Raw genomic sequence first — 15944 nt, 5'->3', positions numbered from 1 at the left:
TGCTCCCAAGTTTCACCATTCCTTCATGCTCACTTCTAAAGACAGTGGTTCATCCTCTGTATATTAAGATTAAAAAAGGTATGGTTGTGAATCCTAATTTTTCCAAAAATAGTCGTCTTTGTTGTCTGTTACCAAGTCTGCCAGGATTAGAACACTCGCGTTTGTTTCCGGAAGTAGAAAAACACATTTGTTGCTGGAAGTCAGAAGATCATTGCTATAAGAAGGTAAATAATAAATATGGTACTATTGTACATATTACATATTGTTATAAATGCGTCAGTTACTACATTGTATACATATTTGCAGAGTGTATATAAAACATTATTTATTGTTATGAAGGTGTCTGTTACTACATTATATATATATTTGCAGTGTATATAAAACGTTGATGGAGGGACTTTGAGTTTTTTTAGAGAGCTTTGAAAGTTACAATGGTGTCTCCCATTTGTCACATCTTGCGAGCGTTTTTTATCATCTTCAAAATCCTTTAGAAAAAATACATGTTCTTATCCCTCATAATGATTGTGAATCATTGGCAAAATTCCAAAAAAGTGCAGTTGCCCTTCAATTATTTATCCAAACGAAAAGATTTGAACTTCCCATCAGTCGGCATCCCAGTGAGAGCAGACACTGTACTAGGGTTGTACGGTATACCGATACTAATAAAGTAATAATGAATTAAAAATACTATGTTTGAAAAATACCTGTACTTTTTTTTCCATCTGCATAATGCCGTGCGGCGGTGACGTACAGAGCCGAGGCGCATGATGTTGGGTGTGTCAGCATGCACACACACACAGCCGAGAGCGCATACACTAGGGGTTTAATGGTACGTGTATTTGTATTGAACCAGGTTCTAAAGTCTTAACAAGCTGCTTTGCTTCTGCCTCTGTCTCAGCACCCAGTATTGTCCCACCCACACAACCATCTGATTGGTTACATACAAAGCGATAACAGCCAATCAGCAGTGCGTATTCAAAGCGGTAACAGCCAATCAGCAGTGTGTATTCAGAACGCATGTAGTCAATGCTTCAGCGTCGAGCAGCTAGCTGTTTAGCAGGTGAGCATAAACCAGCATAATCTCCCCAAATTATAATAAACACCTCCCAACTACTAGTAATATCACTATGAGCCCGTTGACGTTCTAGAAACTTAAACTGCAGCTCAGGTCGCTCGCAGTCCTGGCTTGAGGTGAAGGCTAATTAGCTTTTAGCGTAACGTTAGCTCATTCTTCTGTGTGTGTGTGTGTATGTGTGTGTGTGTGTGTGTGTGTGTACGTGTGTGTGTGTGTGTGTGTGTGTGTGTGTGTGTGTGTGTGTGTGTGTGTGCGTGTGTGCGTGCGTGCTGTGTTGGGGGCAGCAAAGCCCTGTCTGTCTGTTATTTCACTTTAACTCCATGGTGTTCAGGGATTGAATAGTCTCTCCTATTACTATTGTACTTTTTTTTACGCTATAGTTACAGTACATTAATCTTTAGTGAAGTAGCAGCTTAGTTTTGAATGGCAGGGTCCCTACTATCAGATGTTGCTAAAAATATAACATTTACATAATAAAAATCAACTACAGGCTTCCCAAATGCTGTAATAAATTAAGCATGATGAGTTGCCTTGAAACTGTTTAATGTTGCACTTTTTATATGTAGGTAATTTTATTTAATCCGAGCAACAATTTGAGGCAGTGTAATGTGGATTAACGTAGGCAGAATTATTATAGTGTTTCCAATGTTAAAAGGATAAAGCCATTGTTTACAAATTTGGTAAATAAACAACCAAAAAATGTATATTTTGTTGTTTTCTTACTGTACCGAAAATTAACCGAACCGTGACCTCTAAACCGAGGTATGTACCGAACCGAAATGTTTGTGTACCGTTACACCCCTAGCATACACGAACAATCGGCTTAGAGAGGAAAAATGGTAAAAAAAACGGCAATTCTCATGGTTAATATGGAGAGTGCGTGAAGCGCCATATGGAGGTATTTGTGTTTCAAAACTATCCATAAAGATGATGCTTTAAACAGGTAAGCGCCGCACTGCAGCGCTGCTTTAAATCATGCCTCACGATTTAAGTATGACTATCTTTGCTTCAAACTTAACTAAACAATTAAATAACAGTCAAATCGACAGGTAACAAAGTTAACTCGCTCCCCTGAAGTGCACATACAGTTACAAGGGTGCGCATAACTGGTTGCAAAATATTAGCAGAGTCAAAACTGCCACATAGCATAAACTAATGCAGGTGAAATTACTGAATTTTGTAACAAATTCCTACAATTAGTGTTTTAACTTCGACAATGTGTGTTTTACTTGCTACGTGTCCTATCTCTGTACATTTAGCCATAGTACTGTTTTTAGTATTTACTAATAATTGTATTTCTCTTAAAGCCAGACCAAGAATGGCAACCATAAAGCATGAAACATTTAATACAATGTCAATAAAGCTTTCCATTTTATTCTAACCTAATCCTGGATTCTGGAAAGGCTACATGTAATATACAGTATACACTTGTAAATTGTTCTTTAAATGCAATAAGAAAAGCCCAATGTGTTTAATGCATTTTAATTTTTATTTAAAACTTCTAAAATTGTTCTTCGGTACCGGTACCAAAATTTTGGTATAGGAAATACACTACATTGTACAGTAGTAGTACAAACACTTACTACTTGCGTAGTAAGTGTTTGTTTTATTATATTACTATCTTCAGCACTTAGCAATACTACTGCATGATGCTTACCCCGGATTTCCACCGAATGTGGAACGGTTGCAGAATGGCAGATGCGTGCCAGCAGACCTTTTCCGATTTTATTCAAGTCAATGTGTCAATTTCCACTGCCCACGCAACGCCACCGACATATTGTTTTCGTTCTGCATTCCAGCGCTAAATATACAAAGACATTCTTTTTTTTCCGGACACCACAACATATCTGTTTATTTTTGGTAAAATATGATAGTGTTGGACAAACACAAAATAAAATAAGTAAAAGTACCACTGATAGTCACACAATAGGTGTGGTGAAATAACCCTCAGCATTTGACCCATACCATTGTTCCACCCCCTGGGAGGTGAGGGGAGCAGTGAGCAGCAGCGGTAGCCGTGCTCGGGGATCATTTTGGTTATTTAACCCCCAATTCCATCCCTTGATGCTGAGTGACAAGCAGGGAGGCAATGGGTCCCATTTTTTTAGTCTTTGGTATGACTCGGCCGGGGTTTGAACTCACAACCTACCGATCTCAGGGCAGACACTCTAACCACAAGGCCATTGAGCAGCAGAATCTGGTTTACTTTCAAAATAAAATACTGTGTTTTCAAGGCGGATCGTATTTTACGCTTTGAAATGTCCTAATGGGCGGCGACAAACATAAGTCCACTTTCAGAGGTTTTCATTTAATTTTATCTTGTTGACACAAATGTATGAGGACATACCTGTGTCAAATATCAGCTGATACGGAGACCTATACATTGGGGAGGAAATGCTTGGTTAGTGGAGTGGCCGTGCCAGCAACTTGAGAGTTCCAGGTTCGATCCCCGCTTCCGCCATCCTAGTCACTGCCGTTGTGTCTTTGGGCAAGACACTTTACCCACCTGCTCCCAGTGCCACCCACACCGGTTTAAATGTAACATAGATATTGGGTTTCACTATGTAAAAGCTCTTTGAGTGACTGGAGAAAAGCGCTATATAAATATAATTCACTTCACTACATCGTGAAACCCATTATCTACATCTTTAGGTTAGAATTAAACCAGTGCGAGTGGGTCTGTAGAAATGTGGGTAAAGTGTCTTGCTTTAACACACTTTGGCAGTGACAAGGATAGCCAAAGCGGAAATAGAACCTGGAACCCTTATGTTGCGGGCATGCCCGCTCTACCAATCAAGTCACACCGCCCAGGGATTGAGAATGATAGGCATGATTTTATTTTATTTTAATCTTCTATTTTTCTAATCAATGAGTCAAGTATTTTAAATTAGAAATGTAGATCTGATATAGACGTAGAAAGCAGGTGCAAAGATGGGCAATATGCCCTCTGAACAGGTGGTATACACGCAAAAAAATAAGTAAAGAGAAAAAAATATCTACCAATGACAGCCTTTACGGTCTGCATGACAGAGTCAAGCTAGGTAGGTAGGTTTGAGGGGGCTTCAACACAACACAAAATCCAGGCTTTAGAAACTCAATTTGAAAATGAAGCCGGCAAACCCACTGAGTTGCTAGCTTCAGACTACCATCTTAAGTATACCTTAGCTCAGGGATGTCCAAATTGCAGCCCGCCACACATTCGGGAAATGCTATTGCAAAAATAAAAAAGAACATTGAAAAATATTGGAATGAGGTGAAATCTATCGAGAAAATGTTGCAATGTTGACACAAAGCTGCCATGCAGGCTGTTATCATTATCAGGGACCTCTCTGATTTACACTGTGGATTTTATATTTTATCTTAGAAAGTAATGATTTTGATATACATGAGAAAGCAGTTATCGAAAGCACCCTAGAAGCAACTTCGAAGGTGTCAATTAATTTTTCAAAGCTGGTGAAGTGAGCAGCAAGACAACTGGGAAATAGACAACACAACAAGACAAAAAAGCACTACTTGAGAGTAACACCTTTTGAGTGTGGACTTGTGACTGCTGCAAATGAAGGGCTTAAAGTGCGTCATAATAATCACAACATCAGCATAAACCTGACATTCGAGTTTGAACACATGCCGATTATGCTCGAAACCACATGCTGCGATTATACTCATAATCAACTAACAAAAGAGGGAGGGGAATAGAAGTGCAAGACTCCTACCAGAGAACAGATTATAAAACATGGTTGACTGTGTTAGTTAGGGATGGCTAACACATTTGGTATTATTAGGTAACAAGCGAATTTCGTCAGTAACGAACATTAGTGGTTTTACATCGTGATTTCAACACTTCTAATTTTGGTAAATTAAAAATACAAGAAAGATGCACGTTACAATCAAAAAGGTATAATTTGTTATGAGTACAATACTCACAGAATAAATACTTTGATTGGGTAAAACAAAAGACAAGATTGGTACATTCCACCCAATGGCAACGACTACTACCTGACGACAGCAACCGCCACAACTAAGGCCATGTCTACACTACGTCGTTTAACCCCTTAACCGAATAATTATTTAGCCTAAGCTCCGTTTCATCCACACTAAACCAGTGCTTAGGGTCCCCCTCATTGGACACTTCTCTTTTGTAAAGTAAATCTGAACAGCCGATATGGGCATCTACATCAGCTACATGAAGCAAATTTCTCCATAAGAAATAATGTAAATATGGGTTGCAGTCTTGACAAATTACATATTTTAGTGTAGGGTTTGTACACTTTGAACACTATATACACTACTGTATATCAAAAAAACATATCCAGAGGGTGAAGGATCAACTATCACTTTATTAACTAGCCATAACAACAGCAACAACAACAAGCTAAACCAGGGGTCGGGAACCTTTTTGGCTGAGAGAGCCATGAAGGCCAAATATTTCAAAATGTATTTCCGTGAGAGCCATATAATATTTTTTAACACAGAATACAACTAAATGCGTGCATTTTTAAGACCAACATTTTTAGAGTTAATAAGTATTTTCCATCCATCCATTTTCTACCGCTTATTCCCTCTTGGGGTCGTGGGGGGCGCTGGCGCCTATCTCAGCTACAATCGGGCGGAAGGCGGGGTACATCCTGGTAAGTCTTTTATTTTTTTAATAACGTTGTTATTTTAAAGCTAACCAACAATAAATAAATTACTTCTTACCCTTAATGCGACTTCTTGAACAGGTGCGATAGAAAACGGATGGTTGGATTAAAATGCATGAGAATATTTTATCATTTGAACGTTATTTTTAACACTGTGATTACCAGCGGAATTATGAATTACTTATCGTGTTAAGAAGTCATCAAAAGAGCCGCATCTGGCTCTAGAGCCATAGGTTCCCTACCCCTGAGCTAGACTATCCCGTATGCGCTGCTCTGTCAGATGTGTACACATAGATGTCCCTTTGATGATCAGAAAATACAAAAAAAATCCTTAACTCCGCGAAACGAGAGGTAGTCGCTTATCTAGGGCTGGACGACTATGGCAAAATTTATATTGTAATCATGATTAATTACACGATTATTCATTCATTTGAAAACATGAGTATTTATTGTACCACCAGAACGTAACTTTAAATATAGTTTAAAAAAAACCTGGATATAAATTAGTATGAATAAACCACAACAAGTAAAATAACAATAATAGCAATAACAATACATTTAAATAACAATATAGATATAAAACAATAACATTAATAGTTTCCTTTTTAATTGTTTTTAATTCAGTTTTTTATCTTTTACACTTATTTTACCACCATAGAGTGTGTGCTTAATGCAGAAGTCGCCTACTCATCGATCACAACTAACCAGTCGATTTTTAGCCGGTCGTACGCAAAAATATTAGAAACAAAAATATGTATTTATATGACATCAGTCCCACCTCCACCCAGGAAGTGACCAACAAACCCTCAAACAGGCACGCATTTTAACCCCTGAAGGCGCCCGCACGCTTGACCTCTCTCTCTTCAGCCTCACATCCAGCCGCTCCAGACACCGAGCAAGCACAGCGGCGCACTTGACCCGCTCGTCTCACAAACACGCATGGCAAGAATTGCACAAAAATCATCGAGTTGCAGCAACTCAAGGCTGATCGGACATTTTCTATCATCCAACATCAAACAACTCTTCCTGCATAATACAAATGGCATTTTGGGGACACATCATGAGAAAGACGCCCACACTTTCTTGGCAGCAATCAAAGGTCTTCCTCTTTCCAGCAATACAATGCTCTGCTGGAAGTTCTGCTATGTCTTCCACAAACTGTAAGGTTCCGTAGAAGCGAGCGTGCCCGTCAGAAAGCAATGCCATCATCATCGCTCGACTGCATTAGGAAGCTAACAAGCCAAAATGTCCAGTCCGTGAATATTGCTCCAAAGTAGTGCTGGGCAATATATCGATATAAACGATATATCGCGGGTTTGTCTCTGTGTGATATAGAAAATGACTATATCGTAATATTCCAGTATACGTTCTCACGCAGTTGCTTTTAGCTGCGGGCATTACACTACAGGCATTTCTCACTCCTCGTCTCTCCTTCTCACAGAGACGTAAAACAAGCCCGCCTTCTTACATACGTCACATACTGTGTAGCGTCATATGCTCTCGCCGAACAGAGAGGTAGCAGCACGGGTAACGTTAGCTGAGGCAGGTGGCGCAAGCAGAGCGGAGCGAGTTGAGTGACATTACAAGAGTGAGAAGGTGCGAAACTGATCACAAATGGAGGAAGAACAATTAATGCCCAAAAAAACAGCAGGGGGTCCATCATCTGGCGGTGGTTTGGCTTCAAGCGGGAAGATATTCAGCAGACAACAGTAATATCCAAAGTATGCGGTAGAAGGGTTACTACAAAAGATAGCAGCACTACTAGTTGGTTCTTTCATTTAAAAAGTCAACCGCGAAAGAATGAAGAGTATTTAATAAATACAGTTTTGGTCAATTGACTTAGTTGTGATTTCCCTCTGTGCATGAAAGTTTAAAAGTAGCATATATTAATGCAGTATGAAGAATAATATTTTAATGGAGACACATAGAATCATCATACTGCTGTGATTATATGCATCAACTGTTCATTCAAGGCTAAGGAAAAATATTGAGATATATATATCGTACATCGCGACATGGCATAAAAATATTGCGATATTAATAAAAGCCAATATCGCCCAGCCCTACTCCAAAGTACGAGTTTTGTGCTGATTTATATACAAAAGTTAAACATTGATTAGTGTAAAGGCAGTAATTTATGATAAAACAAGGCGGCATCAAAAGTAGGACTTCCCCGTTTATTCACTCCTCTTTTCCACACAGATAAAACCCGCCAGGTGAACTGCTGATTTTACTATTTCTGGTGCTGACGTGATATGTGACCATTGGATGAACTAATATAGTACAGACTATACAGTTAGCTTTGCAGGGGTGCTCAAAGAGCGCCACAAGGGCCATCTGTGGTCTGTGACTCCTTTGTCATTGGCCCTAGGCACATTACAAACACACAAAAAAATACTACAAAACATTGGGTAAAACAGCAAGAACCACAATGAGGAAAAAAACAAAATTTTTACATCAGCCAATAATAAACCCTAAAGCTTTGTCTTTAAAAAACATAAAATAATTTTCTAAAATTAAATGTGATATTTGTCTCTTTAAAAAGGTTCAAAAATGTATAAATACATTTAAAATCAAGTCAGTTATTAATTAATACCAACAAATGTTTTATTGTTTTGCCTTTTTTTCAGTTGTCGCTGCTTATTGTACAATGAGTTTGAGTTTATTTCGAACATGCAAGCATACAACATGATACATCACAATTTCCAGTTTCTCTTTTCAACATGTTCAAAATGGAGTAGGAAGAAGCAGAGTTTATTTAATCCTACCCCTTTTCTTTTACATAACAGTTGCTAAAACTTTTGTTCACTTCCTGTTCTCAATTTATTCACAATATATTCCATAAGTTATCACAATAGAAATAAATTTAAAAAAATAATAATTTGTGAAGTAAGTCATATTTCATATGATGAGATAAGTAAGATTATTTTGAGAATGAAATTGGATGGATGAAATAAATTCATAATATTTATCATGGTTCTTCATCTTTGTACCTTGTAAACACTATGTTTGAAGAGTTTCTTGAAGTGGATCATATTAGTACATTGTTTGATTTATTTGCTTAATCCATTCCATAATTTAATTTCACATACTGAAGGTCTTAAATGTTGTACATGCATACAATCGTTTAAAATAAAAAATGTTCTCTAAGATTATATTTTTCCTCTTTTTTTGAGAAGAATTGTTGTATATTCTTAGGTAGCAGGTATAGTTTGCTTTGTCTATACTTTCAGCTGTTTGCAAATTCACTATGTCGTGGAATTTCAGTATTTTTGATTCAATAAAGGGTGCATGATAAATATCAGATGGATAATTATCTGGCTGATGTGAGGAATTTTAATTGCATACCGATAAATTTGCTAACATTAAAAAATTGCTTGAAAACACTCGAATAAGGTGAGATAATTTGTACTGTGTTTTAGGTGGGCTACAGTGAGTAAATCAAGCACTCCTTTTGTCATGCTTGGACTGTAAACAGCCTGTCGTAAACTTCTCCTGAGCTTAGTTACAATAAACGTTGCATTTATCGTGTGGGACTAGTTCACTTATTCATAGGAAGTGTTTTTTCATGCTATTTGGACCAAAAGATCTGCAAACATTCCACAAGGAGGAAAAAAACAGAGCTTCAACACATCAAACCTGCAATGCCAGCCTCAATACGCCAGTGTTTTGAAAGCCTCCGAAGACACCTGCTGCTATAGAAGCTGTCCCAAAACCAGGCGCAAAGACAGGCTTGTTTCAATTGCTGCTGCATTTTAAAAGTGCAAAGAGTTTGCCAGAAACGACTCAAGTGCTAAAAAAAATCTGAGGTTTTATCATGGAAATGGATACCCAAATACAGGTAAATGGTAAATAAGTCAAAATGGAGTCTTTCTTACTTTCAGGTGTGCACAAACTGTTTTTAAATCTTAATTTAGAAAATAATAGATATAAATAAGTAATCAGTTATCGGTCTTGAGAAGCAGGAAAGTTATCTGAATTGGTATTGGTACACATCCCGAGAGTTAGATTCCCAAGATTTACCCATAATTATTTATATCTTACCGAGCTGGTTCTGGGTCCTGGGGCTCCTGCGCTGTCTCGGGCCAAGGCCACAATGACATTGCTCTTTTCTCCAGCCCAGTGGACAACCATCTGGTTATGGGAGTCATTCAGGCTGGCCTGTCAAAAAAATAGTGGGGAAAACAGAATGAGAGCATTAGTAATGTGTCTTGCAATAAAAATTATTCTAGGTTAAAAGTATTTTTGTCAATAGCGGAAATAAATAAACGCAGTGAACCCTTATGTCAGCTGTCCACAATCTTCGTTTCGGTGGAAAGTGACGAGGCCGCTGGCTTAGTTGCTAATCGCTAGTTCGCAGCAACAAAAAGTAACACAAATTAGGAGGAAAAACAATGATTGCAAAGCTTAACACCCATGTGAGGGAATATTTTAGCTTCAGACGGAATGAGCAAGAGTATGAGGAATTGTTGGAAAGTGACGGCAACACAACAAATGTGGTGAACACCAATTGATTCTGTGCTGATTTTTGATCAGTGATGCAAACCTACAAATAGGCCTGGGCGGCATAGCTCGGTCGGTACAGTGGCCGTGCCAGCAACTTGAGGGTTGCAGGTTCGATTCCCGCTTGTGCCATCTTAGTTACTGCCGTTGTGTCCCTGGGCAAGACACTTTACCCACCTGCTCCCGGGGCCACCCACTGGTTTAAATGTAACTTAGATATTGGGTTTCACAATGTAAAGCGCTTTGAGTCACTTGAGAAAAAGCGCTATATAAATATAATTCACTTCACTGCTAACAAATTTTGTTCGACGATATATTGACCTTCAAATTATTGCCCAAAGGTTGAAAACCGTATAATAATCATAGTATATTAGTATAATTGACAAAGTAAAAAAAAAAAAAACTTTATAACTGAAAAAGTGGTCACACTTCACTCACTTTTCCAAATTTCTTCATTACACCATTTTCAACTTTGCGCAAAGTCCGTTCGTCGCCAAAACTTGTCCGCTGTCACTTCTGTTAAGTCTTTGTATTGTTTTGTTGTGGCTTCATATTGTGGCATTTCTTGTTATTAAAATAAGATGTGAATGCATTGGCTATTAATTGTTGTTGACTTGCTCCATAATTTTTTTTATACCTAATTCACTTATTAGAAATAACAGTAATAGAGGAAGCATCACCTGAATCGTTTTGAATCGTATTATTCCAAATAAACTAATATGGTTTTAATTGTTACAACAAATTGTTACACCCCGACTAGATAGCTTTGGTGGTGTGTATTGTGTTGCTGCTATTTGACTGTCCCTTGTTTACGTAAAAAAAGACTATTTCTTTACCGAAAATGTTGGCACGTTGTCTATCCTTCCTTTAAAATGGATAAAAGTTTTTTTGTTTTTTTTGTAGTAGCCTAATGAGCAGAACAGAAGTAAAAGTAGTCATTTTTATTGTCTTTTTTTTTTAGTTAGGACATGTTAGGAATGTAACAATAAACGGTAATTGATATTCGCGGTAAACCTCCCCAACGGTCAGAATGACCAGTTTAAAATTATCGACAAATTGTCCATGTTGACTGCACTTTCGTAAGCTCACGGACTGAGGGGCGGCAGCTCGTTAGTATGTAAACAACAGACATTACCGTGTTTCCCTTTTAAGAGACAAAATACCCAATCTAAATGTATATAAACACATGGCTATCCGAGGAAATAAGCTATTCGATTGTGCACATTGAACCTACAAGCTGTGCCCTCTTAGAACAGATTGATTATTCTATACTAAGAGGAATACGAGACGGAGGTGTATTTTTTGATGCATTCAAGGACCCCTGAACAGAGTAGTATCATAATAATAATAACAGATTTTATTTGAATACATATTTTTAATTTAAATACATCTTAAAGTGCTACAGTACAAATCAACATTTTAAACAATAAAAGCTTAGACATTAGAGACTAAATACAAAACCACTACCATTAAAGTGTAGGAAACACAAAACATGCAAAATAGTGGGGGTTTTCAACAGTGTGTCTATTTATTTTAGTTATCAAAAAAATAAAAATTTAAAAATTAAAATATATATATATATTCCTTTGTCAAAAGATTTCAGAGTTTTAATAAGTACTTTTTGAGCACATTCAACAATACCGTGATAATAATGACAACCGTGATATAAAATTGTCATTTCGTTAAATTCCTAATCACATCTAAAAATATTTGAGCCGTGGAATAAGTGTACGCTTTATAATCCAAATAGTCGACTATTTGCCAAAATTAGCGATGATTAGTCAACAATCAAATAAGTTGTTAATTTCAGCTTTATCGTCCAAGTTTTGTCTCGGCTTCATTTTTGTCTGTAAACATAGAGCTAAAGTGACTTGCCAAAACGCTCCACATTTCTCTCCCAAACGCTTTGTTAATATGCATTGCATTACTTTCACAATTTAAAATTATTACAGTGACCATTGTGGGTTTATCTTTCTTTCACAAAAATGGTACTAACAGTTTTATTCACGTCTACATGTGTACTTACAAAGGATTAACCGTTAACACACCCAGACCAGTACAGTTAAATAGACTGCATACAATCCTGTTCACCCAGTCTCTTTCAGTAAATCGGTAGCTAAACGGATGATTTCCCTCCCTGTGTAAACATAAGCTCTTTTCCTTTTGAGAGACTAATATATCGGAACACATACTGGAATAACTCAGCAGATTTCTCAAATCATATTAAATCCTTAAATGTTTTATAATAGTTATTTAACACCCTTTTGGCACACCAGCATAATATTGCTGAATTGGAGGAGTTGGGCTCCGAGTCTGGTACTACCAATGAGGGGAACAATACACGAGGTTACAGCCCTCCCTTCACTTTTTCTCAAAGCTCTCCATTATTTAACAAGAGAAAATCAAGAGTGGCAGCATGCCTATGGGCCCAATGGCAGCACAGCAGCCTCAAGCAATGACATCAGCTTTTTAGGACTGGCAGGCAACACGCCTTTGCCAATGTGGTTAGAGTAAACACTAGTTGCAGTACTGTGGAACACCTTAATACTGATGTCCTTCAGTTGTCGACATGATTAAAACCAAAACCGAAGCGAGTCAGTCCTTGCACATTTACTTAGTAGAAGAACCACATAGAAGAATGGGCAATAATGAATGACTTTTGAACCTCCGGCAGTTTGTTCACATTGTTTTTCTTGATTTGTGCATATTTTTATTTGGATTCTTCTGTTTGTATACGATATGTTATACTCTTTCAAACAAAGCTGCAGCAGCTATTTTCTTTTAAGTATAGAATATAATGGCGATAAAGCTTTCATACTAACCCCATATTACAAATTACAATTTCATTTTCATAGTCGACTAAATATTGACTTACTGATTAGTCCACGAAATATGTTTATGAACCGTAGACCAATTGAGTGACTCTTATTTAGCCATCAGTTTTTAAATTCATTCATCCACTTTCTAGACCATTTCTCCTCAATAGGGTCAGCTGTAGCTTATCTCAGCTGAAAAACCCACCCACACACACGAGGACAACATACAAACTCCACACAGAGATTTTCAAACGAAGATCCAATCCCAGATCTCCCGACTGTGTGGACTACATGTTAACCACTCGGCTTTTAAATTCAGCTTAAGATATCTTTAGGTATGTTCTAACAAACAAAATAGCCAATAAAGATGACTACGTCATTCAGAAAAAAATCTTTAGAAACTGTGCTGCTCATTATGCGGCTGCAAATATAAAAATACCTTTAAACTTATACCTTTAATACCTATAAATGTTTGTCCATTTGAAAGCAAGCGGTCCAAAAATATAAATAATCCATTACCATGAATTGATTAACGTGGACCCCGACTTACACAACTTGAAAAACGTATTCGGGTGTTACCATTTAGTGGTCAATTGTACGGAATATGTACTGAACTGTACAATCTACTAATAAAAGTGTCAATCAATCAATCAAAAGATTTTGTTTGGGCTGCAAAATTAAAAAATGTAAATAACTTTAAACTCCATCCATCAATCCATTTCTACCGCTTGTCCCTTTTAGGGTCGCAAGGGGTGGTGGAGCCGATTTCAGCTGCAGTGGGGTATTAAAATAATCATCATCCAAGTTTTGTTTCCAATTAAGAAAACCTGCACACAGGTGTAATTTTGACTTGTACTTCTGTTTGTATATTCCTCCACCGGCCAAACTTTTTCTTTTTGTGCAGTATAATTTATGGAAGTGCGTCATAACCACAAAAACTCACAACACTAGGACTACCGTATACTAAACTCTATACTAAACATTTCAACATGGCCTCGAACCGTGTTCGCCGACCTTTTCAAAACAAGATCCTCGGTTTCGGCGATGCCAAGCTCTACCCCTGCAGCAACTGTGATTGTACATATTTATTTATTCATTCATTTTGACAAATAGTTTATTCAACCCATATATTTTAGATGCTGACACTTACAATATTTTTTTGAAGAAGAAATATTATGATTTTAATCTACATTGAAAACACTTTGTTTTGGTCAAGATAATATTGATTGGCTATGCTTTGGTGTAAATTTTGCATTAATTTTGCTCCATAGTCCCATTTATAACCTTCTATCTGCGTATGTCTGCAAAATGTTTGTTTGTACAGGGGTATGTTCCCAGATTGCAAATGAAACCATGCCCCGACCTCTTCAAAAGTATCTGAATTTATATTCTGAAAATGTACACTGTTAAATATACAGGTGCTGCTCTATAAATTAGAATATGATTAAATAGTTAAATTATTTCAGTAATTTAATTCAAAAAGTGAAACTTGCATCATATATACACTAATTACACGCAGACTGACATATTTTAGGTGTTTATTCCTTTTAATTTTAAAGATTTTAACTGAATTGTCCAAGCAAATGTATACTGAAAAGTATAAATGTGAAAAGTTTGAACATGTATAGCACTCAAGACTTGTTCAGGGACTACTTTTGCCCAAATGAATGCAGCAATATGGCATGGCATGGAGTTCATCAGTCCGTGGCACTCATTAGGTGTTATGAGAGCCCAGATTGCTCTGATAGTGGCCTTCAGCGTTTTTACATTGTTGGGTCTGGCGTATTGCATATTCCCCCTGACAATACACCATACAAAATCTATGGGGTTGAGGTCAGGCGAGTTTGCTGGCCAATTAAGCACAGGGATACAATGGTCCTTAAATCAGTCATTGGTGGTTTTGGCACTGCGTGCAGGTGTCAAAGTCTTTTTGGAAAATTAAATCTGCATCTCCATAGAGTTGGACATCTGCGGGAAGCATGAAGTGCTCAAAAACTTTCTAGTAGACGACTGCAGTGACCGGGACACTGTGGACCAAATCTAGCAGATAACATAGTACCCCAAACCATCACTGACTGTGGAATCTTTACTGTCAAGTTACTGGTAATGATAAATGAATATAATATGTTGAGCTATTATAATCAATTGTTGATGACTTCAAACAAATTAGTGAGTTGCGTTTTTTGCTTCCTTGTATTTGAAATGTTCTCGCCAGTATTTGTGCAGTTTCTTGATGCCTTTGACAACAAGTACTTTGTGTTCCTTCATTCAAGCTGATGAAGATTCTACAATTTGTGCTTAAAGTTCCGGAAATGTTTCCCTACTTCCTAAAGTTGCATGCTTTCTTGTAGATGTCATTGTTGTGTTTTATCAGATGTTCATTGATGTATTGTAGACAAGTCAGGTTGACTCTCTAACTCAGCAATGCTTCCTTGTTTTTTGTTGGTCAATTTGAACTATGATGATGACAAGTGTGGTGTTGTCATTTCTGCCTTAGAATTCACACATCAATGTTGTTGACACCTACAGCCGCACCTTTTGACTGCATATAGTTGGCAACTTTTTGCTCTGTTGAAGCAACAACATTTTGTTCTGCCTAAATCTTGATTTCTTCTTCTGTTATCAGCTGCCGTGGCATAATAATAAAAATGATAATAATAATGATGGATTAGATTTTTATCGCGCTTTTCTATCGTTAGATACTCAAAGCGCTCACAGAGAAATGGGAACCCATCATTCATTCACAACTGGTGGTGGTAAGCTACATACTGTATGTAGCCACAGCTGCCCTGGGGTAGACTGACGGAAGCGTGGCTGCCAATTTGCGCCTACGGCCCCTCCGACCACCACCAATCATTCATTCATCATTCATTCACCAGTGTGAGCGGCAAGGGTGAAGTGTCCTGCCGA

At 37.5% G+C, this 15944-nt stretch overlaps 1 protein-coding gene across 1 annotated transcript in view; it reads right to left on the bottom strand.

The window, feature by feature from the left end:
* Window positions 1-15944, bottom strand: part of sorl1 (sortilin-related receptor, L(DLR class) A repeats containing) — a 150950-nt gene that overhangs the window by 123356 nt on the left and 11650 nt on the right. Inside the window, exon 2 of the mRNA XM_061918791.1 lies at window positions 9760-9876. Coding sequence (XP_061774775.1) covers window positions 9760-9876 — 117 coding nt within the window. The remainder of the gene's footprint in view (window positions 1-9759; window positions 9877-15944) is intronic.

This window comes from Nerophis ophidion, linkage group LG13, assembly GCF_033978795.1.
Source record: "Nerophis ophidion isolate RoL-2023_Sa linkage group LG13, RoL_Noph_v1.0, whole genome shotgun sequence".
NCBI lineage: Eukaryota > Metazoa > Chordata > Actinopteri > Syngnathiformes > Syngnathidae > Nerophis > Nerophis ophidion.
This window is presented reverse-complemented; position numbering and strand designations above follow the sequence as displayed.